The sequence below is a fragment of the Trachurus japonicus genome, chromosome 8, assembly GCF_045865225.1.
Source record: "Trachurus japonicus isolate A0001 chromosome 8, Traja_1.0".
Taxonomy (NCBI): Eukaryota; Metazoa; Chordata; class Actinopteri; order Carangiformes; family Carangidae; genus Trachurus; species Trachurus japonicus.
The window spans coordinates 2749719-2773011 of NC_140914.1; the positions used below are offsets into that span (position 1 = coordinate 2749719).

The following is a 23293-nucleotide window of genomic DNA, read 5'->3' on the forward strand; positions in this document are numbered from 1 at the left end:
CACACACACACACAAACACACACACACACACACATGGACCACAGCTGTTGTAGTTAAGGGGAGACACTACAGGTGAATAGGGTAAAAAGTTTATCACTCAAATTAAGACAAATATTTTTTGTGTTAGAAGTTTTGTCAAATTTTATGTTTAAATATGGAAATGAGGCGATATCTAATTAAATATGCGCTAATTTCCAGAACTAAAATCTGAACAATGGATAAAGCCCCTTTGTTTTATTGTGTTGTCATATTAGAGTCTTTAGTTTTTACAGAGGAGGATTGTGGACATCTCTTTTTATCACTCTGTAAATGAGAAAATACTGTCACCAGCCCTTTAAAACATCTAATGTCTCCATGTTTTTAGTAATAAAATGTTGTATAAATGAGGCTGTGAATGATATATCAACAATCCCCTCTGTAAAAACCTTCAGAATATAGAAAGGGATCAAAGTGGAAGGTTTGGTGTCTGGAAGTGCTGCTGAAGTGGAGATTTATAGAGAGGAGTCTGAGTCTGAAAAACTCTTTCTGAGAAAACGCCCTTTAAAGACTTGGACTGTAAAACTACAGAGATTGTTAATGTCAATCGAACTTTTACAATCGATTGCCAATACGGAGGAAATCATTGTTCAGGAGAGAGAGCTTTACAACGACATGACCTGGGTCAGACAACAGGCACAGCTCACTATGTCACAGTAGCTGTTCACTTCTGGTGAATTAAGGAGAAATCTACTGACGAAAGGGACAAAATGAAGTAAAATAACCACATTAATGTGGATTTTCTACCATTTCTTTCAACTTGTTATGGAAGAAAAATAGCCTAGTGCATGAAAAAACAGTGTTTTTGCCTGTAGTGTCTCCCCTTAAAGGGACAACCAGGAGTTTCTCCAGCGGCAGAACGAAAAATTCCGCGACAATAACAAAGTCTGATATTAATGTGGATGAATCTCCGTTACCACTTGTTAATGGTCCATTTTAGATAAATCTATGGTTTTGTCTCTATGGTTATTTTGTTATTATTAGTGGTGGTGGAAATGCTGGGCGAGCCGACCAGCGTTTCTTTACTTTCGGTTTCGTGGCGAGTCATGAGAATAACGCCGCCGTATGAATCTCCGTTTATGGTGGGAACTACGACGGTATGTGATCGTCTTCCAACCTCTGACTTTAATTCTTGATGAATGAAAACATGAGTCTGTCTTGCGCCGGTCAAAGAATTTCAAGGTGCTGAGGCTCATAAATGTAGTGTGAAAACACTTCACTTTAACAAAACTCCTGGTTGTCCCTTTAATGTGGTTTTTCTACCGTTTCTTTCAACTTTTCTGAGAGAATAAATGTTATGGAAGAAAAACAGCCCAGTGCAAGAAAAAACTGTGTTTTAGCCTGTTAGTGTCTCGCCTTAATGTGTTTAGCCTAGCTTAGCACAAAGACTGGAAGCAGGGGGAAACTGCTAGCATCTGCTGACTCCACTGGGAGAAAAAAACACACAACCACACACACACACACACACACACACACACACACACACACACACACACACACACACACAACCACACACACAGGCTGAATGTAGGCCATGAAGACATATTTAGAACTGAAGCTTTTACGAAACAAAAACAGGAGAGAAAGATTCACACACTGGTCGTTTCAGCAGCAGCAGATAAACACAGTGTGCGACACACACACACACACACACACAAAGACACACATAGACAGACACACACACACAGACACAGACACACACACAGACACACAGACACACACCCAGCTGCTGCTGAACCAGCACGACTCAGACAAAACCTGTGGTCACATTTACTAAAATACACCCTGTGTGTGTGTGTGTGGTTGTATATGTGTGTGTGTGTGTGTGTGTGTGTGTGTGTGTGTGTGTGTGTGCGCAGGCAGGATGCATGCTGCAGTGGGCGTGTCCTGTCAGGGTCCGCCTCTCTGCAGGCTGTTACCATAGAGACACCACGTTGCCGACAGAGAGACGAGGAGGAGGAGGAGGAGGAAGGAGGAGGAGGAAGGAGCGTGTGAAACCGTAGAAACCAGGAGAGAGTGTGTGTGTGCGTCTGTGTGTGTGTGGTTGTGTGTCTGTGTGTGTGTGTGTGCATGTGTGTGTGTGTGTTGATCGATCGGTGTCATATAATCAATACCACAGCTGTCTGTATTCTATTGATGGGACTGGATGAAGTCTGTGGAGGGAACTACAACTCCCATGATGCCTCACTGCCCCGACACCAGAGCTGCTGTCATGGCCGACTGACAGGTCAAAGGTCACTGTGACCTCACCACCACCACCACGTGGGCGGGACTATAGTCTGTGAGGCGGAGGGACACGACCTCTCACCTGACGCCTCGCTGCTCTGTGTGATGTCACAGTGTGATGTCACAGTGGCTGTATTCGAAACCGCATACTATACTGCTAGTACGTACTGATTTGGCCAAAATGTAGTATGTAGTATGCAGTATGCGAACAAAAGCAAAATCTGCAGTATGCGAAAAGTTCCCGGATGTCGTACTGATTCGGAAAATATCTCCAGTATGCATCTGACCAGTCTACATCGCCTACTGTATCCCACAATGCAATGCTCCCCTGACGTCCTAACCGTAACCAGAGCGTAACCAAAGATGGTAGTGAGGCCTTGTACCGTAACTATAGTTTATGAAAATAAAACTTAATGCAGACTGATCGGTTCATTGTAAAATATTTATTTATTTTTTGTAAATGTGGTGATTTCTGTACGTAACGTCAGGCTCCAGAGCCCCGAGGCAGCGCTGCTCTTCTGTCCAATACACACAGGAAGCTTCACTTTACATTCAAACAAACTAACTTAATGCTACTGCCACAATTGAGATTTCATCACTGAGACCAACATTTATCTCCTGAAAATAATGTAACCAGCCGGTGGTAAACCTCTAAAAACCTGCGGGTAAGTTAATTAGCGATGGTTTTCTCCCCCGGGATGACGACGGAGGTTGGCCGGCCGAGCAGCTCTGCAGACCGGCTGCTGTCTCTGTGATGTCCCGGTCGCTGCAGAGCTTCACTTCTCTGAAAAACATCGGAGCAAACTTCTAAACAGCCGTCGTTTGGATAAACTGGCCGTATATTTGGGATCTTAACAGTTACTTTCTCGCATGAAAAAATATTAAAACTTAATAAAGTTACATAATTACAGCGCTAGAGCGAGAAATAAAACAGCTTTTAGCCTGTTTACAGCTACTGCTACCGGTTGCCGTGAAATGCATTCTGGGAAACTCGTATACTGCATACTGCGATGATAACGGCGTCGGTCTGCTGAAGTAGCATACTGAATCCCACATTCAGTATGCAGTATACAGTACATATAACGCAGTATGTAGTAGGCAGTACGGTAGTATGCGGTTTCGAAAACAGCCAGTGTGATGTCACAGCAGAGGAAGATGGAGAAGAAGAAAATGACGAAGAAGACGAAGACGAGGATGAAAATGAAGAAGAAGATGGAGACGAAGATGAAGAGGAAGAACACATGAGCTGTGTTGTAAATCGTCCCCTCATCCCCTCCCTCCCTCTCCTCTACATCGTGTATATGATCTAGTGACTACATCATGTACACCAGCGGTACTCAATAGGCGGCCCGCCGAACCTTCCAATCAGACCCGCGACTGAGTTTTACTAGTTTATATATTACTCTATACTGTATTTCTCGGGCTCCGTGCGCCTGTAAGTCAAAGCGCTGGGACATGGAAACACGTGCGCTCCATTTGTGTGTGCCTGTGAGGCCCTGCACTGGGATACAGAAACGCCGACGAACCCAAATCACCATGCGCGAGTGTTTGGGGAGCGGGCTGGACTCATAGACTGTAAAAAGAATGGACGTAGCGTCCGTGACGTCACCCATTGGTTTTGGGGAGTCGTTTTTGTGACTCAAATATGGCGGCCTGAACAGCGCCATGTTGGATTGGCCGGCCGAGAACCCGCCCACTGGCCTCGAAGCAGCCTGTCTCCGGACCGCTCCAGACCTGTCACTCAACGTTTCCGCACCCTAATTGGTCAGAGTTTTAACCTTATAACAGTAAAACGGTAGAGTTAAAAAAAAATTCACCCCCCTCAGAGTGTGTGCGGGGGTAGAAACTATCGATTGAGACAAAAAAACGTGCTGACACCAGGCTTTTAACATGTTTACTGAGGATGTAAAGTCGGCGATTTTAACACGGGGGTCTATGGGGAATGCTCCCTTCTGACACCAGCCCCCAGAGGAATCCGAGGGGATTGCAGTTTTTTGAACGCGGAAGTGAGCTTCACTTCTCAGACCGACAACTGCCCCCTTGGCTGGACTGCAGGGTTTTCCCTGCCTGTCTGCAGAGACCGTGGGTGATTTTCACCACCGTCTTGGTTCAACTGTGTGTGCATCATGCATGGGGCCGTTCAGATGAAGCGTCTTTTGCGCGAGCTCAAACCCATTCAATGTAGCCGCGCGTCATGCACGTTCACAACTCAAAGCCGTAGCCGCGCACATTTGATGAGACGCAATTGTTTTTTCGTGCACGTCTGCGGCGCACAGCTGCACGACCTGCTTCTCCCCCGGTGTTGTGTCCCGGTTCCATCGGCCTGTGTCTCTCCTACTGTTTCCCACTGAGCTCTGCCTCGTTTGAAAGGTGAAGGAAGCCCGTGTGTGGAAAGACGTCGCCTTCGAGATGTAGGATGTGTATTATAGAAGAGAAACACACATTTCAGGACCAATGACTTGTATCCTCAGAACAGAGTCAGACATGTCCTGTGATGGTCAGGTCATATTTAAGCTGAAAATCACAGGGCATGTCTGAGGATACAAGTCAGCAGTGTAAAGCTCCAGCATGATATGTAAATGATGATATGATAATGTCAAGATTTTTCATTTTATATCATACTAAACACCATGAAGTGTATAAATAAAAATGATGTGCTTACAAGTAAAATAAAAATATTTAAATTATTAGACGAAAAAGGTTAATTTAATTTCAATCTAGGCCTATTTGAATGTGCGGCCCCCAAGGTGTCTGTTAAGAAAAATTCTGGCCCTTCGACAAATGTATTTGAGTATCCCTGATGTACACGATGTAGGGAACGACGGGAGGAGAATTCAGACGCTACACGGTCATTTTCTGGACGTGGTTGAGTCAGCTGAGAGAATCACGTAAACAAACCAGACACATAGAAATAAAATAATAAAAACCGACACTTGCGGGAACATTTGAGGATGTGATTCTGTGTGGTTGTGTTTCTGGGACAATAAACTGTTGAAATATCGGAAGTTTGGTTTGGTCGACTACTGTTGTGTGTCCCGACCGTGAGCTGTGGCTATTAGCTTAGCTCGTTAGCTCGTTAGCTGGTATTTCCTCCATATTCTACTACAGTTTCTTTATTAAAATAATAAAAACCGACACTTGCGGGAACATTTGAGGATGTGATTCTGTGTGGTTGTGTTTCTCAGACAATAAACTGTTCAAATATCGGAAGTTTGGTTTGGTCAACTACTGTTGTGGCTATTAGCTTAGCTCGTTAGCTGTGGCTATTAGCTTAGCTCGTTAGCTGGTATTTCCTCCATATTCTACTCCAGTTTCTTTATCAGATTGATTTAATGCTGCCTGTTATTGTTGGGATGCTGCTGCCCAACTCCTGCTGCTCAGGCAAACGGAGCGAAGGCAAATACGTCTGAGGAGTTTACTGCTAAATAACCTAAAGAAATCCTAGCTAACATGCTAATTAGCTTGCTGCTCTTCTTCTCTGGCAAAACACGACCGCATTGCATTGTGGGATACATATGGGAGTAGAAAGTAACGTACATTGCTTGTTCACTCAATAGTGGATGAAATTAATCGTGGAGAATTTGAACAACACAACAACATGTTGAACACACTATTGAACTACATCTGTGACAGGAAGAGATTTACTACACAGCTGATCAGTTGTTGGACGAGGTGCTTTTATTTTGAAGGAACAAGCGGAGGGGAGATGTCTGCACCTTGTGACATCATCGACTCCATTGAAGTGATGTCACTGTGATGTCACTGTGATGTCACACCGAGGTTAAAGGTCACTGAGGCTCCAGAGCTGCAGGAACCAACCAATCACAGAGCAGATGGAGGAGGCTCGTTCTCTCTCTCTCTCTCTTCCTCCTCCCACTCCTCTTCTCCTCCAAACGTCTTGTTGAGCTGGTTGCTATGGGAACAGGTGCTACAGAGCCTCTTGTCACACACACACACACACACACACACACACACACACACACACTACATGCACGTCCATATGACGCTCAAACTCTGGACGCTGCATCTTCACAAACAGGAGGATGAAGAGGAGGAGGAAGAGAAGGATGAAGAAGAGGAAGAAGAGGAGGATGAAGAAGAGGAAGAAGAGGAGGATGAAGAAGAGGAAGAAGAGGAGGATGAAGAAGAGGATGAAGAGGAGGATGAAGAGGAGGAGGAAGAAGAGGAAGAGGAAGAAGAGGAGGATGAAGAAGAGGAAGAAGAGGAGGATGAAGAGGAAGAGAAGGATGAAGAGGAAAAGAAGGAAGAAGAGGAGGATGAAGAGGAAGAGGAGGAGGATGAAGAGGAAGATGAAGGGGAAAAGAAGGAAGAAGAGGAGGATGAAGAGGAGGAGGAAAAGAAGGATGAAGAGGAGGAAGAGGATGAAGGTCACAGCCCTCCTCCCACTCTCAGCTGATGGGAATCGAACCTGCGGTGATTGACAGTGGCGACGTCGTGCTGTTGCCATGGAGACGGAGAGTTCACGACGTTGTGATGATTTCAGATGAAAACGTTGTTTACATTCAGTCACACAGCGTCACCGCACACACACACACACACAGACACACACACACACACACACACGCTGCATGTACGTGTGTGTGTGTGTGTGTTACATAAGTATTTGTTCTTCTATGAAACTGTCACACACTGAGCAGGTAGAACCAGACAGGTGAGAGTCCCTGTGTGTGTGTGTGTGTGTGTGTGTGTGTGTGTGTGTGTGTGTGTGTGTGTGTGTGTGTGTGTGTGTGTGTGTGTGTGTGTGTGTGTGTGTGTGTGTGTGTGTGTGTGTGACGCAGACACACACAGCTGGATGTGGGTCAGACCGACTGAGCAGCAACAGACTCTGCAGTCATTAAATATGAAGCACAGAGTCATTTAAACACACACACACACACACACACACACACACACACACACACACAGACTACTCCTACTTCCTGTTTGTTCTGCAGTGATGTCACTCTGACCTTTTAACCCCTTCATCCTGGACTCCACAAACTTTTAGTGTTGCCACAGTTGCTAGGCAACAGCATCCCTGATCTGTGACGCAGCAGCAGCAGCGTTCAGTCTAGTGACGATGCGTTCAAGTCGAGTAGGAACTCAAGCTCCTCCCACTCTGGGAAGTCGGAGGGAAAAAAATCTCCCCCAACTTCTCTGAGGATCAGTCGTCTCAGTCGCTCTCTTTTTTCTTTTCTTCACTTAAAGGTATAATACGTAGGAATTCCCCCCATCTAGCGGTGCGGTTGCATATCTGAACGTATTCTTGATGTTGCATTCAGGTGAAATGGGGCAGACGTCAGACAGACAACAGACGCTGCATGTAACAGGATAAACAAGTGGTCTGACAACGTGTTGTCATGGTGATGTGGTATTGTTTTAGTAAAATGACATCCGGTTGGTTTGCCGACGGCCGTCTGCCTGACTGCACCTGAATGCAACACCGGTGCCTCCGTCCTTCCTCACACTACACAGTGGTGACGGTTTTAACAGGCCGTTTCCGTGGTTACCTACGGTCACGATGCAACATGGCCGCCTCGGTTCGGTGCGTCGCCCACTTCTGTATTTGTAACGACTTGTAACAACTCATTCTAAGGAACCAGAAAGGGTCTCTTCACTTAAAGGGACATTCCTCTGTAAGTTTAACTCACCGTCAGACCCAGTAGACTAAATTTTATATCCCGATATTTTTTCCTCTGATTTTCTCCCCGGCACCAGTGCTCAACAACAACAACAACAACAACAGCAACAGAGACACAAAGAGACACACAACAACAACAACAACAACAGAGACAGCCTGTTGTCTCTGCAGCATCAGATCTCAGACACCAGTAATTAGACCGAGCCGACAGAGCTCCTACGTCCTGAGTCAGAACCCACTGGTCTCTGCTGCTTCAACTGTCACTGCTTATTAACTGAGAGCTCACACAGCTACACACACACACACACACACACACAGTTACACACACACACACACACAGCTGATAACAATGGATCCATTGTGAGAGTTTGTTTAACGAGCTCTGGATTATTTATGAGTGTGAGCGGTTCATGTCTCCGTCCACTCTTTATTCTTTTCATTTCATTTCGTTTTTAATCTTTATAGTTGAGCGGTGACGGCTGCTTCGCTGTGACATCACAAAGTCCAGACAGGAAGTCCTGGCGGCTGGTTTTAAAGGGATACGCCAACATTTTTTTTTTTTTTCGTGTCTTGCCTCACTCCCGAGTCCATGACCAGCAGATAGACACCATCCTTTCGACTGTGCGTGCAGTAACAAGGGAGATAGAGCCGTATCGCCGTAATTAGCTTAGCTCAAACACTGGAAGTGTATAGGTAGTGTTAGTCTGCCTCCACCTAAAGTTGCTAATTAGCTTAGCTCAAACACTGGAAGTGTATGGGTAGTGTTAGCCTGCCTCCACCTAAAGTCGCTAATTAGCTTAGCTCAAACACTGGAAGTGTATGGGTAGTGTTAGCCTGCCTCCACCTAAAGTCATCAGAGAAACTCTTCAGCAACTCTAACAGAAACCGGCGGGCCGATCTTGGTCTCAGAGCTGACAAAACTCTCCGGTAAGGCATCTTGAGCGGTCAAATGCCGCTAACGGGACCAGATCGGTCAAAACGGAGGGTTCAAGCAAAGACGCTTTATTTTGGTTCAAGCTAGCTACATCGAGGCTAGGTTAGCTTCCTATTTCAAAGTAAAAGCACAAATTCTATCCTCATGGTTTTCTCTATGTAAAGGGAAACTGGCGTTTTATTTTGTGAAAGTAACCGGAAGTGCGTTGGTCACAACGGCTAGCTTGAGTAGCGCCAAATTCGTCCAAACAAAATAGTAAACAGCTGGTATTTAGACAAATTAACGACACACTGCTGATCTAAACGGCTACTTTCTCTCCTAAACATGTTTGAAATGTGGATAAAGTGATTTACAGAGTTTAGAGCTAAAATGAAATCAGCTTCTGACTGCTGATTTCAGCTCGGGTAGGAGGCAGGCTAACACTACCCATACACTTCCAGTGTTTGAGCTAAGCTAATTAGGGACTTTAGGTAGGAGGCAGGCTAACACTACCCATACACTTCCAGTGTTTGAGCTAAGCTAATTAGCGACTTTAGGTGAAGGCAGGCTAACACTACCCATACACTTCCAGTGTTTGAGCTAAGCTAATTAGCGACTTTAGGTGAAGGCAGGCTAACACTACCCATACACTTCCAGTGTTTGAGCTAAGCTAATTACGGGCGATACGGCTCTATCTCCCTTGTTACTGCACACACAGTCGAGAGGATGGTGTCTATCTGCTGGTCATGGACTCGGGAGTGAGGCAAGACACGAAAAAAAAATGTTGGCGTATCCCTTTAAGGCTCAGTTTCTGAATACAGGCTGTGTGCATTTCTCTGTGGACTGAGGCTTTGATACTTTCACAGTATTAATATAGAACCTAGAGCTGCTTTATAATCACACTACACATGGACATCTACCTTTATACTGTATGGAGCTTTAACACAAACATCTACCTTTATACTGTATGGAGCTTTAACACAAACATCTACCTTTATACTGTATGGAGCTTTAACACAAACATCTACCTTTATACTGTATGGAGCTTTAACACAAACATCTACCTTTATACTGTATGGAGCTTTAACACAAACATCTACCTTTATTTTGAAGGAGTTTTAACACAAACGTCTACCTTTATTTTGAAGGAGCTTTAATAAACATATTTATATATTAATGTTTCAATAAATGTTAAAGTTTTTACATTTTTAAACCAAACATACATTCTACGTTTCAGAAAAACAGACCAATGTGAAGATGTGGACACAAACACCCTGAAGCCTCTAACAGGCAGCAATCACTGCCTACGCACACACACACACACACACTGAGACACACACACACACAGACACACACACACAGAAGCATGCAGGCAAACATTCCTGCAGGAACACATACATACACGCATGCATGCACACCCACTTCAGCTGTAATAAGCAGGCTGCCTTTCTGAAAGAGGACGGCAGCGATTATGTAACCGCTGGATATCTCACACACACACACACACACACACACACACACACATACACACACACACACACACACACACACACCCAGGCTGCAGGAACAGGCTGAATGACACGAGCTGTGAAATGAAAACAGGCTGAATGAGAACCGGTCGTGGACTCGAGTCCCGACACGTCGCTCTGAGACTCGGCTCATTAATCTGCTGATGAGGCTCCACATTAATCTGAGTCTGTCTCTGCAGGTGAGAACAGCTCCACTCTCTGATCAGTCACATCAATAATCAACCAATCAATCAATCAATCAATCAATCAATAATAGCTCTGTTTACATGCACACAAATACTCAGAATAAAGGGCTAATCACAATAAAAATGCCTCATGTAAACGCGTCGTTGGAAGATTCTGATCTGATTCGGCTCAGTCGATAGAAACCGTGTTCAGATCAACACGTCTATAGGTTGGTTTCCATGGAGACTTCTTCCTCTTTCTGAATGAGTCTTTCAGGTTTTAACTGTTAACATGTGAACAGAGTGTTTAACATATAGATATATACACGTCGATGCCGCATTTGGACTTGTCAGGCACGTCAACACGGCCGCCATCTTGGGTCAGTGTTTCTCACCATAGACATACGACAAGCAGTCAGACCCGGTCAGACCCTTGTAGAACACATTTCAGTGTATGTAAATTATAAAAAAAAGAAATTATCAATCTACGTTGTGTTATAAATAAATGTCTGACATTTATAATAAACCAAACGGCTTGAAAACCGGTTGAATATTCAGTGAGTTATGGTGATTTTAATGGTTGATAGACCTCTACCTAATGCAGGAAGTAGACACGGCTTCCCCTGACCAAGATGGCCGCCGCGTTGACGCATCGTTCCAATGGACAGCAGCATCACAGGTGTTATCTACGTGTATATGTCTATGTGTTTAATGGGACCAAGCTGCTTCAGACTGAAGTTAGATAGAGGCGTCTCGGCTCACTTTTCCTCTTTGGTTCAGACCGAGAGTTAAAACTAGTGAGCCGTCGAGTCTGGACTTCAACACACACAGGTTGAGGTTTTAATTGTCAGGCCCGTTGAGAACTGTAGAGATTAGAGACGTCACGATTACAGATTTTATTATAGAACAGTCACTATGAATGTGTAAAATCAAATATAGTCAAAATATAATTCCTTTACTAATCTCTTAATAAACAGTAGGACCAGTTGTTAATCCTCCGGGGGAAGTGTTTGAAATATTTAGTGAGTCATTAATTGTCCTCTACACAAAATGTTTAAGTTTCAATATGCTTTTTAATTTACAAATGACACGCTAACATTTAAATTCCTACTAATTCAGCGTTACGTTAGATAAATGGACCAGTATCTGTGCATTTTCTTTTACTTCAGCGCACGTCTGCCGATACGGTTCAGACATAATCTTTTCCAGAAAGTGACGGTATTTAGGAATCTTTACGATCTATTAATTGTGGCGTTTAATACCACGATTAATTGTGAAAACAGATCTCTGGTCTGATCAGTAGTTGTTCTGTGTTTTCACTCTTTTCATTCAAACATCTGAAGTGAAGAAACGTCTCTACACAGAAGCAGACGACTTTCAGTCTGTTTCACCGTTTATATGATGTCATGTTCAGTTCTTTCAGTTTAAGAAAAGGTTTATTCTGACTAAGCTGTTCATACGGAGACTTTTAGACTCTAAACTGGTTCTACTCTGAACATCTGGCTCCATGTGAACTCAGCTTCAGCACCGTCCTTACTGGCTTTATAATAACGGCTTGGATCTATAAAGCACCTTTCATGGCAGCCAAAGGGCTTCACAGAAACCAGTCTTCGTTCCCACCACATTTACACCGGTGACAGGTGACATTCAGACGTCGTCATGGAGACGGCGCTGCATAACTGGCTCGTCCTGTCAGTCCTCCTGTGGAACTTTCTGCTGTGAAACACGACCGAAGGCAGAGAGGAAGTCTGCAGCTGTCCACCACGAGGAGACCACACGAGGAGAGAATAAAAATACCCAGTAGTTTTAAAGTGACTACAAGGAGTTTTGGGAAGCAAAGTGTTTTCACTGCATTTCCCATGAGCCTCAGCGCCATAAACGATGCCAACCAGCGATCCGACGGCGTTATTCCCATGACCCGCCGGGCAGCGTCCGGGAAACCGAAACTAGGAAATGCTGGACAAGTCGACCACTAAATAATAATATCACAATAACGATGAAAACAAAACAATTTATTTATCTAAATGGACCCATTAAAGGGATAGTTCAACATTTAGTCAAACTGGCCCATCACCATAATCCCTATAGTCATAGCAGTAGGTTCGTTACCTTTAATTGTCGGTGCAAGCTATTTTTAGAACGGCGGAGCAGAGCCGTGAGCTGCTCAGAGCTACGCTACGGAGGCTCATGGGATTTCTTGGTTTCCCTCATCAAACTCATCAAATACACAATCCAACAACTCCACAACGCTCTGGTGGACAAGTTGTGAGCTGCACATTCACCACGCTATGAGATAATAACACAACGTTACCACACAGAGTTGTTTTAGAGGGAAATTCATGCAAAACCGCTGATGCACGTTGCCTTCAGGGACAGTTTTTCATCAACAGTCTCTGTATTTCCCTCTAAAACAACTCCATCTCAAACCTATTCCTAAAACTACAGGGATTATGGCAATGGGCCAATTTGCCAAAATGTTGAACTATCCCATTAACAAGTGGTAACGTAGATTCATCCACATTAATATGAGACTCTTTTAGAACCAAATACAAACTCCTCTGTGTCTCTGTAAGGATCAGAGTTATTGTTACCGGTTTACAGAAAATCATGGAGGAAAAACGGATCCACTTCTGTGTTTGTTGGTTTGTTTACAGCTCAGGAGGAAGTACGACTTCTACTTCTGCTGTTGTTTTAGGAAATCAGACGACTCTGCTCATGTCAACACACACAGCTGCTCTGCACTGCAAAAACTCTACATCCTTTCAAGAATATTTGTCTTATTTCTTGTCAAAATGTCTCATTTCTAGTCAAAACTAATCTCTTTCCACTTAAAATAAGACTCATCGCCTAAAAATTAACTTGTTTTTAGATCATTTTCACTTGTTTCAAACTAATTTTCTCTTGAAATAAGTAGAAAAATCTGCCAGTGAAAGCAAGTTGTTTTTGTGTTTGTAATAAGAAAGAAAAACTTGCTCCACTATCAGATTTTTCTACTTATTTCAAGTGAAAATCTGCTTGAAAGAAGTAAAAAGTGTCTAAAAACAAGCTGCTTTTAATGTGATGGGTCTTATTTAAGTATAATGAGATTAGTTTTGACTAGAAATAAGACAAATATTCTTGGTAAGATTTTGAGTTTTTGCAGCTCTGAATACAACTTGATGATCATGTTTACGCATTATCTGATGCTGCGCCATAGAAACAGTGGCTCTGATTGGGGGCGGGGCTTCCTGTCTCACCTGTACAGTGTGTGTTTGGGGGGGCGGGGCTTCCTGTCTCACCTGTACAGTGTGTGTTTGGGGGGGCGGGGCTTCCTGTCTCACCTGTACAGTGTGTGTTTGGGGGGGGCGGGTCTTCCTGTCTCACCTGTACAGTGTGTGTTTGGGGGGGCGGGGCTTCCTGTCTCACCTGTACAGTGTGTGTTTGGGGGGGGCGGGGCTTCCTGTCTCACCTGTACAGTGTGTGTTTGGGGGGGGGCGGGGCTTCCTGTCTCACCTGTACAGTGTGTGTTTGGGGGGGCGGGGCTTCCTGTCTCACCTGTACAGTGTGCGTAGCGTCTTCCCGCCACGCTGTCCAGCACGGTGAGCGTCAGGTTGTCCGGCGTGTCGGGGGGGAGCGGCGTCCCTCCGTCGGGGACCAGGCTGGCCTCGGAGCTCTGCTCGTCGCTGGACAGGGACGGACTGCGCACGTCCCCTCCCCCGGAACCAGAACCAGAACCAGAACCAGAACCAGAACCAGATACTGAACCAGACCCGGGACCGTTGGCGCTGCTGGGAACCGTCACCAGACCGGTGCCAGCAGCCGAGGGCCAAGAGGGGGGGTCCTCGCTGTCCGGGCTGCAGGGACCAGAGGATGAAGCATTAATAATAATAATAATAATAATGATAATGTTAGGGGTGGGCGATATGGCAAAAATATCATATCACGATTTTAAAAAAATAAAATAACGATCTCGATTTTATCACGATCTTCAATCGAAATTGAAAAACAGACAATTTAAGTCAAAGAATCTTTCTGTACAGATTTAAATGGGCTCTATGCAAAGCTCCACTACTTCCTGAACTTAAGGCAGCTCCTTTGTTTCCTGTCTTACAATATTGGACAAACTGATTAATCCAGGTGTGTCTGACCATTGTGACTACTCAGACACACCTGGATTAATCAGTTTGTCCAATAATGTAAAACAGGAAACAAAGGAGCTGCCTTAAGTTCAGGAAGTAGTGGAGCTGTGTATAGAGACCATTTAAATAGTTGCAGTTGCATGTGCAAGTAAACATACTCTGATAAAATGCACCAAATGAGCCCCAGACGATCCTACGATCTCTGCACTTTGGCAGATCGTCTACATGTTTTAATCCTTCACGATCTAATATCGTCATATCGCCCACCCCTAGATAATGTTAATAATAATAATAACAGTTGATTCGTTCGTCTGTTTAAAGGGACAACAAGGAGTTTCTCCATCGGCAGAACGAAAAATTCTGCGACACTAAAAAAGTCTCATATTAATGTGGATGAATCTCCGTTACCACTTGTTAATGGTCCATTTTAGATAAATCTATGGTTTTGTCTCTATGGTTATTTTGTTATTATTAGTGGTGGTGGAAATGCTGGGCGAGCCGACCAGCGTTTCTTTACTTTCGGTTTCGTGGCGAGTCATGAGAATAACGCCGCCGAATCTCCGTTTATGGTGGGAACTACGACGGTATGTGATCGTCTTCCAACCTCTGACTTTAATTCTTGATGAATGAAAACATGAGTCTGTCTTGCGCCGGTCAAAGAATTTCACGGTGCGGAGGCTCATAAATGTAGTGTGGAAACACTTCGCTTTTACAAAACTCCTGGTTGTCCCTTTAAGGTTCAATGTTTCATGGTCAGTTCTCTACATTTCTTTTGTTCCAGGTCAGAAGAATCAAGACCAAGGGGGCAGTTGTCGGTGTTCAACAAACTGCAATCCCCTCTTCTTCCTCTGGGGGCTGGTGTCAGAAAGCAGCATTCTCCATAGAGCCCCATGTTAAAATCGCCGACTTTACATCCTCAATAAACATGATCAAAGCCTGGTGTCAGAACGTTTTCTGGTCTCAACCGATAGTTTCTACCCCCACACACACTCTGAGGGGGGTGAATTTTTTTTTAACTCTACCGTTTTACTGTTATTAGGTTAAAACTCTGGCCAATCAGGGCGCGGAAACGTTGAGTGACAGGTCCGAGCAGCTCCGTGGACAGCTGCTTCGAGGCCAGTGGGCGGGTTCTCAGCCGGTAAATCCAACATGGCGCTGTTCAGGCCGCCATGTTGGAGTCACGTCCATTCTTTTTACAGTCTATGGTCAAAACGCTGTTTGTCTCTTTACCTTTAAGAATAAACTGTATAAAATATTGATCAAGATCCTGTTTAACACAGAACAAAGTTATTTATTACATGTTTTGTTGATGATCGCAGGTAAAACGATGAGTATTAACTGGATGAAACTGAACCGTCCCCTGATCGCTCAGTGGATACAGAAAGTGCAGCATGTCTACATGATAGAATATATGACGGTTACAGCTACAAGTAATTGTATTTTAAAAACTACTATTCTTAATATCATTTGACTTATTTTTATTCATTTATTGTTTGAAATGTCCCTTTTTATAGTGACAGATCTAGTTCAGGTCTATGTGCTCTACCTGTATACAGCGCTATCTCTGCCTGACAGATGAGACCAAACCTCAAGATGAGTTTTTGTTTTCTTTTGTGATGTTAACAGCCTGTTAATGTGCATTAAAGGCAATAAAGTTTAAAGAAAAAAATGTGTAGAAACAACAGTGGTGATACAGCAGCTCGTCATCGACTCGTTCAGAAAACGATTCACTGAATATGAACTGATGAAGTTCACGTCGTCTTCTCTGTCTGCGTGTCTGTGTCTGTTTGTTTGATGTAAAATGCTTTATTTAGCCTTTATATAATAAGAGTGATTATTATTATATTACTGTCCCTGTCAGTGTGGAGCTGTAATGTGACGGAGCAGAAAGCCGATTCCACGTTTCTGCAAAAAGCTGCACAAACCACTGAACCACTTCAAATAAAACCTCTGGTTTACACCTTTAATGTCACAACAGCTGTTTTTCAGTTCAAATTCTCTTAGTGAGAGAAATAATGAATTAAACTTAGTTTTTTTTTGACTGTTCTGGTCATAAAATACTTCCCTTTATTAAATATGTTGTTAATTACAGACTAATTAGTATCAAAGTCTGTAGAATGATTAATAAATGTCGACATAAACGTTGAAGAATGATTAATTAACACTTCACATGCTGTGCTCTGGGGTTATTAATGTGTGAGTGGTTATTAGAGGATGAGGACGGTTGGACTGCTGTCTATCTGTGTGTGTGTGTGTGAGAAATAGAGTGTGTGTGCTGTTGATCTGAACTCTATTGTGCATCTTCATGACTTGGTGCCTTTTGTTTCCTGTTTTGTCAGTTTGTTTTGTCGACTTTTAAAACACTACGGCCGTCATTATCATTATCATATCGTTTTTACCTGTCGTATCTAAACGGTGTTAATATTATTATCTGTTTCTACCTGCTGCTGCTACAGAGACGACAGGTGGAAACTAGCAAAACGCTGCTGTAACCTGATTAACCTGGCTCAACACGACTGTTCTTTATATTAAATCTATAGTGTTTAACTTCTGTCGATCCTTTGATAAAAAAAATCCTGCGTAATTACAAAAATCCCTAATCATTGCTGTTGCAGTTTATTTAAGACCAAAAGTAAAAAAAAGCAGAAGACGTGTTTACAGTAAATGCATCGTCTGTTGCCTAGTTGACATTCAGTATCTCACTAAGTTCTATATCACATTGAATATTAAATGTACATATACAGATATGTTATACTATTGTTACTATTTTATAACCTATATATATTACATCTTCTTCCCACTCACTAAATAATTGCTAAGTTTCGTTGTTTTATTTTGCATTGTTGTCGTACATTTACTGTTTGTTTGTATGATTGTTCTTCTTTTATTCTGTGTTCAAATAAACTTCCATTCATTCATTGATTCATGTCAACCCCAGGCTGCAGGCTGCACTCTGCATGTGTTGACAGGTTGTTGTTCCCTCCTTTTTTTGTTTGGTTTGTTTTTATCTTGTTTTATTCTTTTCTTTTCATTTTCTACTTTATTTGAATGTTGCTTATTCATTTTCTCCCCTCGCTCAGACCACTACCTCATAATGTAAGCTCCTATGCACTGTTGATGTATACATTCTGAAAATAAAATCTGAAATCTGATTATTAAAGGTACATTGTGTAGGAATTCCTCCCATCTAGCGGTGCAGTTGTATATCTAACTCAATCGTATTTTTCATGCTGCATTCACATGAAATTGGGCAGACGGCAGATGGACGACAGCCGCTGCACGTGACAATATGTTGTCATGGCGATGTGGTATTGTTTTACCATCTTTCTCTGGACTTCTGTGACTAAAATGACATCTGGTTTGTTAGCGACGGCCGTCTGCCCGACTGCAGGTGAATGCAGCATCAGTGTAACGCTCCATGTAGATATGAATGATATGAACGGCTAATTCAGAGCTGAAAGGAACACTTCAGTTTGTTGATGGGGGGATTACTGCTTAATGCAAAACAGACTTTTGAACCAAATAATCGATTTTCATGGTAACAGGAGAAGTTACACAATGTCCCTTTAAAAAAAAACAGGCTGCATTTTTAGCTGAATTTTGTTCCATTTCAAATTAAAAGCCGTGGACGGGTAAAATCATACCAGGCTAGGATCAAGAGTCATAATGACAAATCAGAAAAATGAAATAAGTTTATAGCAGGTGTGTCAATGATTAATCAACCTATTTGCAGTAATAGAGAGAGCCTAAGCAGAAGCAGGAAGTAACGGTCGCCATGGGAACTCAACTCGGAAAAAGTCTCCATGTGAGTGAACGGGAGTGAAAGTTTTATTTCGTGATCCGATTGAATTGCGCCATGAGAAAACTCTCTGACCTCTACCTGTTTAAAACATCACGTTTCATGAAGAGAAATCAGCAGTTTGTTGTAAAACTATTGTAAAATACAATTCCGAAGAGTCTGTAACCAGAAAGACTCCAGGTGGCGTAGGTGACGTCACCATGGCGACCACATGGCGTCCTTCCTTTCCCGTGTCAGTTAGTGATGTATTTTTTGTGGGACACCAGGTCGTGTAGTCCGTAGAGCGTCGTCACACTAAATACATTCTTCTGTTGCCGTGACAACAAACGGCTGATTTCTCAGGATGAAACGTGATGTTTTAAACAGGTAGAGGACAGAGTTTTTTCTCATGACACAATTCAATCGGATCACGAAATAAAACTTTGACTCCCGTTCACTTACATGGAGACTTTTTCCGAGTTGAGGTCCCATGGCGACGTTACTTCCTGCTTCCACTTACAGCTTGGTCGCACTGGACGCGGAACCGAAGCGCAGCGCCCTGGAGCGGAGGCAGTTTCAGATAGGACCACATCTTAACCGGTCTGCCTGGTCGCACATCTCGCGCTGTGGAGCGCAGTGCGCGCACCTGCAGCGCTTCAGATCGGTTCATTTCTATTTTTCACGCGAGCCGCGCGCGCCGAGAGCGCCGTCTGTCAAGCTGGATAGACCAGATCGTACCAGACAGGAAGTCGGGCACAGAAAAGGCGAGAGAATCCGGTCAATTTTCAAAATAAAATAAATAAAATGATGATTAATTAAGTTGTTGCTTGTCCGTCTAGAGCTTAAATATTTGTCAGTTGCGTCTGCACACGACACACACACACACACACACACATGTTTAAAATGACGTGCGTGTGGAAAACCGAGTGAATACGAGTATGAACGACTGCAGTCGATGTCTGACGGGCGCAGAGAGAGGAGGAGAAGTAGCTCCCAGTGCGACCAGCCAAGCGCCTGAGAAGCCGCGCGCAGTGCGACCAAGGGGTTAGGCTCTCTATAGAGGCCCCCCCCCCAAAGGTGTAACATGTTGCCCAGGGCCCCATGGAGGCTCGGTCCGGCCCTGCTGACCACCACTACAGACTCACCTGAACACCTCTCGGGCCTGGCCGCTCTCCGGCGACGTCTCCCTGAAGAAGGGCACCACCCGGGACAGGCTGGCCCGCCGGCGGGAAGCCCCTGTGCCCCCGCCGCCGCCGCCGCCGCTGGCCTTGTCCGCCCCCCCGCCCACGAAGCCCCCGGCCCGGGTCAGCGCCGTGGTCTGCTTCTTCAGGAACTTCTCCAGCGGTTTCATCCCGGCCGGCATGGTGGGGGGGTGTTTACAGGATGATGATGCAGGGAGACAGAGGAGGACCAGGGCCGCTGCTAGGAATTCTGGGTCCCCGGAAAGAAAGAACACTAAAATGGGCCCCCTACCCCCCCTGACTTTTCCACTTTTTTTTTCTTCTTAGGCTACGTATGTATTATCATTTTTTATCTAGCCTTTACTTTGTATATGGATATTCTCATTCATCCAGGTCATCGTTCTTTTCTGGGCGAATTGAATCGTAGTTTCGCCTCTTATCCAAGGGGCTTCATCAGTTCGTACGCAACACAACTCAACGCAAAAAAAAAAAGAAAAAAAGAATTAGCCTACTTTGTTTTGATGCTAATGCAGCATTACTGTGAGTATTAGTCAGGGTCTTATGCAGAACTAGAGAATGCATTTCCTGAAGGAAATACGGCGGAATGCTGAAAGCTGCTGAATGCTGAAAGCAGAATAAGCAGAATAATTCAGACTACTGATGGTTTTTGGGGGGGGGCCCTAGAGTTATCATCATCACCTTTCTCCCCTAAACACCGGCCCTGGGGGGGGGGCAGGCAGACTGGTCCTACATCCTCCGGGTGGTGGGGGGTAGGGGGGGGGGCAGGTGAGAGCAGGTGTGACCGAGCTCCGAGGCTCCGTAGGCGGCTTCTCTGGAGGAGCTGACCGGTGTTAACCCATGGGTCCTCCTCCTCCTCCTACTCCTCCTCCTCCTCCTCCTCTGTGCCCCCCCACCCCCCTCGCTCCCTCTCGGATCACTGCACCTCCGTCCTGCTCCTCCTGCTTCCCAGCTCCGCGCTCCTCTCGGCTGCAGCTGCTGCTCCTCTCCCCGGTTCTCCTCCTGCTCCTCCTCCTTCTGCTCCTCCTGCTGCTCCACAAACACCGACCTCCTGTCAGTCTTCACCCCCGACACGGAGCTCTGTCCTCCGCGCTGCGCCGCTGCAGCTCCCGGTGCTTCTTCCTCCTCCGACCGACGCGCTGTGTTGTGTTATATCACCGACAGCAGCAGCAGCAGCTCCTCCTCGACGGTGCAGGGGTGGTGTTTTTTTTTTCTTCCTTCCTTCCTCCTCCTCCTCCTCCTCCTCCTCTCACCTGGAGCAGGAACAGCCGGTGCGTTCGCGTGTCGTGGGTTTTCTGAGCCTCCGCTTCTTCAGCAGCAGCAGTAGTGGTGGTGGTTTGGTTTTGGTTTAGTGTTTTTTCCTTCAGGTCAGACACTGCAGCAGATCGAGGCTCCGTCGGTCTCTCTCCACCTCTCTCTCTCCTCCCTTCTGCTAAATTAGTGGAATGAGAAGTGACTCGGAACATTCACACTCCTCCTCCTCCTCCTCCTCCTCCCGCCCTCCCCGCGCTCATCTGCTGCCGCCGCCGCCGCTGCTGCTGCAGTTGCGCGCTCCCGACAGACAGGAGAGGAGAGGAGATGCGCGCTCCCGACAGACAGGAGAGGAGAAGAGAGGAGAGGCGCGCTCCCGTATGCACGCACCGCACCGCACGGCACAGCACAGCACGCACTCACATTTAGCTTCTTCCAGTGCTGTAAAATTGATGGAGATGGAAATATCCCTGACGACAGGGCGGCGGCAGGGGCGTTGCTAGACACTCTGGAGGCAAGAGGCACCTTGGAGCCCCCCCACCCCTCCAAAAAAGAGAAAAAATCCCCTTCACACTCCGATTGAAACCAAGTTATTTAAAGGGATAGTTAAACATTTTGGCAAATTGGCCCATCTTAATCCATAATTGCCATAGCAGTAGGTTTGTTACCTTTAATTGTCGGTGCAAGCTGTTTTTAGAACGGCGGAGCAGAGCCGTGAGCTGCTCAGAGCTACGCTACGGAGGCTCATTATGGGATTTCTTGGTTTCCCTCATCAAATTCATCAAATACACAATCCAACAACTCCACAACGCTCTGGTGGACAAGTTGTGAGCTGCACATTCACCACGCTATGAGATAATAACACAACGTTACCAGACAGAGTTGTTTTAGAGGGAAATTCATGCTAAACCACTGATGCACGTTGCCTTCAGGGACAGTTTTTCATCAACAGTCTCTGTATTTCCCTCTACAACAACTCTGTGTGGTAACGTTGTGTTATTATCTCATAGCGTGGTGAATGTGCAGCTCACAACTTGTCCACCAGAGCGTTGTGGAGTTGTTGGATTGTGTATTTGATGAGTTTGATGAGGGAAACCAAGAAATCCCATAATGAGCCTCCGTAGCGTAGCTCTGAGCAGCTCACGGCTCTGTTCTGCCGTTCTAAAAACAGCTTGCACCGACAATTAAAGGTAACGAACCTACTGCTATGACTATAGGGATTATGGTGATGGGTAAATTTGACAAAATGTTGAAAATTAGTGCTTTACTTCCAGTTTAGCTAATGTTTACTAGTAAGCTTCACTTTTAAAAACTAAGTATCAGTAACTAGTTTCTATTTTTGTTCGCTAACTAACATACAAGAAGTTATTGTTGTTGTTTTAGCTAATTAGCCAGTTTGAGTGGTGTAGCCTAGTCTATGTGATTACTACCAACTAAAAAAGCATTAATATTTCAGTATACCCACTACAACAAAACTATCTAACTATGGTACAGGTATAAACAAGTTAGACTACATTTCTAATTCTAGCTTGGGGTTACAATGTAATAAAACACACATTCCTCCAACACAATCACTTTTTCAGAATGGGTGGATCTCTGAAAGGACTGCAGAGGCCGAAATACTGACGGATAATTAACAATAACGAGCGTTTCTTCACTCAACCTCGACCCAGTCTCAGTCTCGGTCTCGGTCTTCGATCCAGATCTCCCAGGGTTCTCAGTTACGGATCCTTAAAAAGTCTTAAAAGGCATTGAATTCATTAATCTAAAAACAAGGCCTTAATTGGCATTAAAATGTCTTAAATCAATTTTTCAAAAGTATTAAAAAAGGTTAACACATGGTGAGTGGTATTTTATGGTTGTAATTAGTCTCAAATCTCAAAATAATTGGTAACATTCTGACATAGAGAAGTTAGTGGCGGCCGTCACCAGCTCCCGAGTCAGTGTTTTGTTTTTTTTCCAGACTTTTTATGCATTTATTTTGAAAGGACAGCTGGAAAGAGACACAATCCAATGTTCATGTAGCAGTCACTTTACCTTGGATCACAGAGGAAAGTGGGTCAAATTGTCCCTAACCCTATGTAACTGATGTGGTGTTTTTTTTTCTTTTTTCTGCATTTGTGTTTAAAATGAAGTCGGTCTTAAATTTAAAGCAGGTCGTTTTGGCTAATGCTGCGTTCCAGGCAGGCTTTTGAAACCGTAAATTACAGCTTCAAGTCACAACTTACGACTTTGTAGCGTTCCAGGCAACCCACTCGTGTTTCTCCGACCTGTTTTACCTGTGAAAGTCACTATAACGGCCACTCGTAACTTCTGACCCGTGAACTCGTACCAGATCGAACTGGTACCACTTCACAGGTCGGAAAAACACCAGTTACGGGTTGCCTTGAACGCACCATAACGTCTTGTCAGCAGATGGAGTTAGCAGCCCCCGCCCT

The 23293-nt window shown here is 44.6% G+C and overlaps 1 protein-coding gene across 1 annotated transcript in view; it reads right to left on the bottom strand.

Moving 5' to 3' along the window:
• rapgefl1 (Rap guanine nucleotide exchange factor (GEF)-like 1) overlaps window positions 1–19798 on the bottom strand; it is a 36227-nt gene extending 16429 nt beyond the window's left edge. Inside the window, exons 1-2 of the mRNA XM_085783330.1 lie at window positions 19551–19798; window positions 14044–14342 (exon numbers count right to left, since the gene is read on the bottom strand). Of these exons, the coding sequence (XP_085639456.1) occupies window positions 14044–14342; window positions 19551–19768 (517 nt within the window). The 5' untranslated portion in view covers window positions 19769–19798. The remainder of the gene's footprint in view (window positions 1–14043; window positions 14343–19550) is intronic.
• Window positions 19799–23293: the final 3495 nt, after the last annotated feature.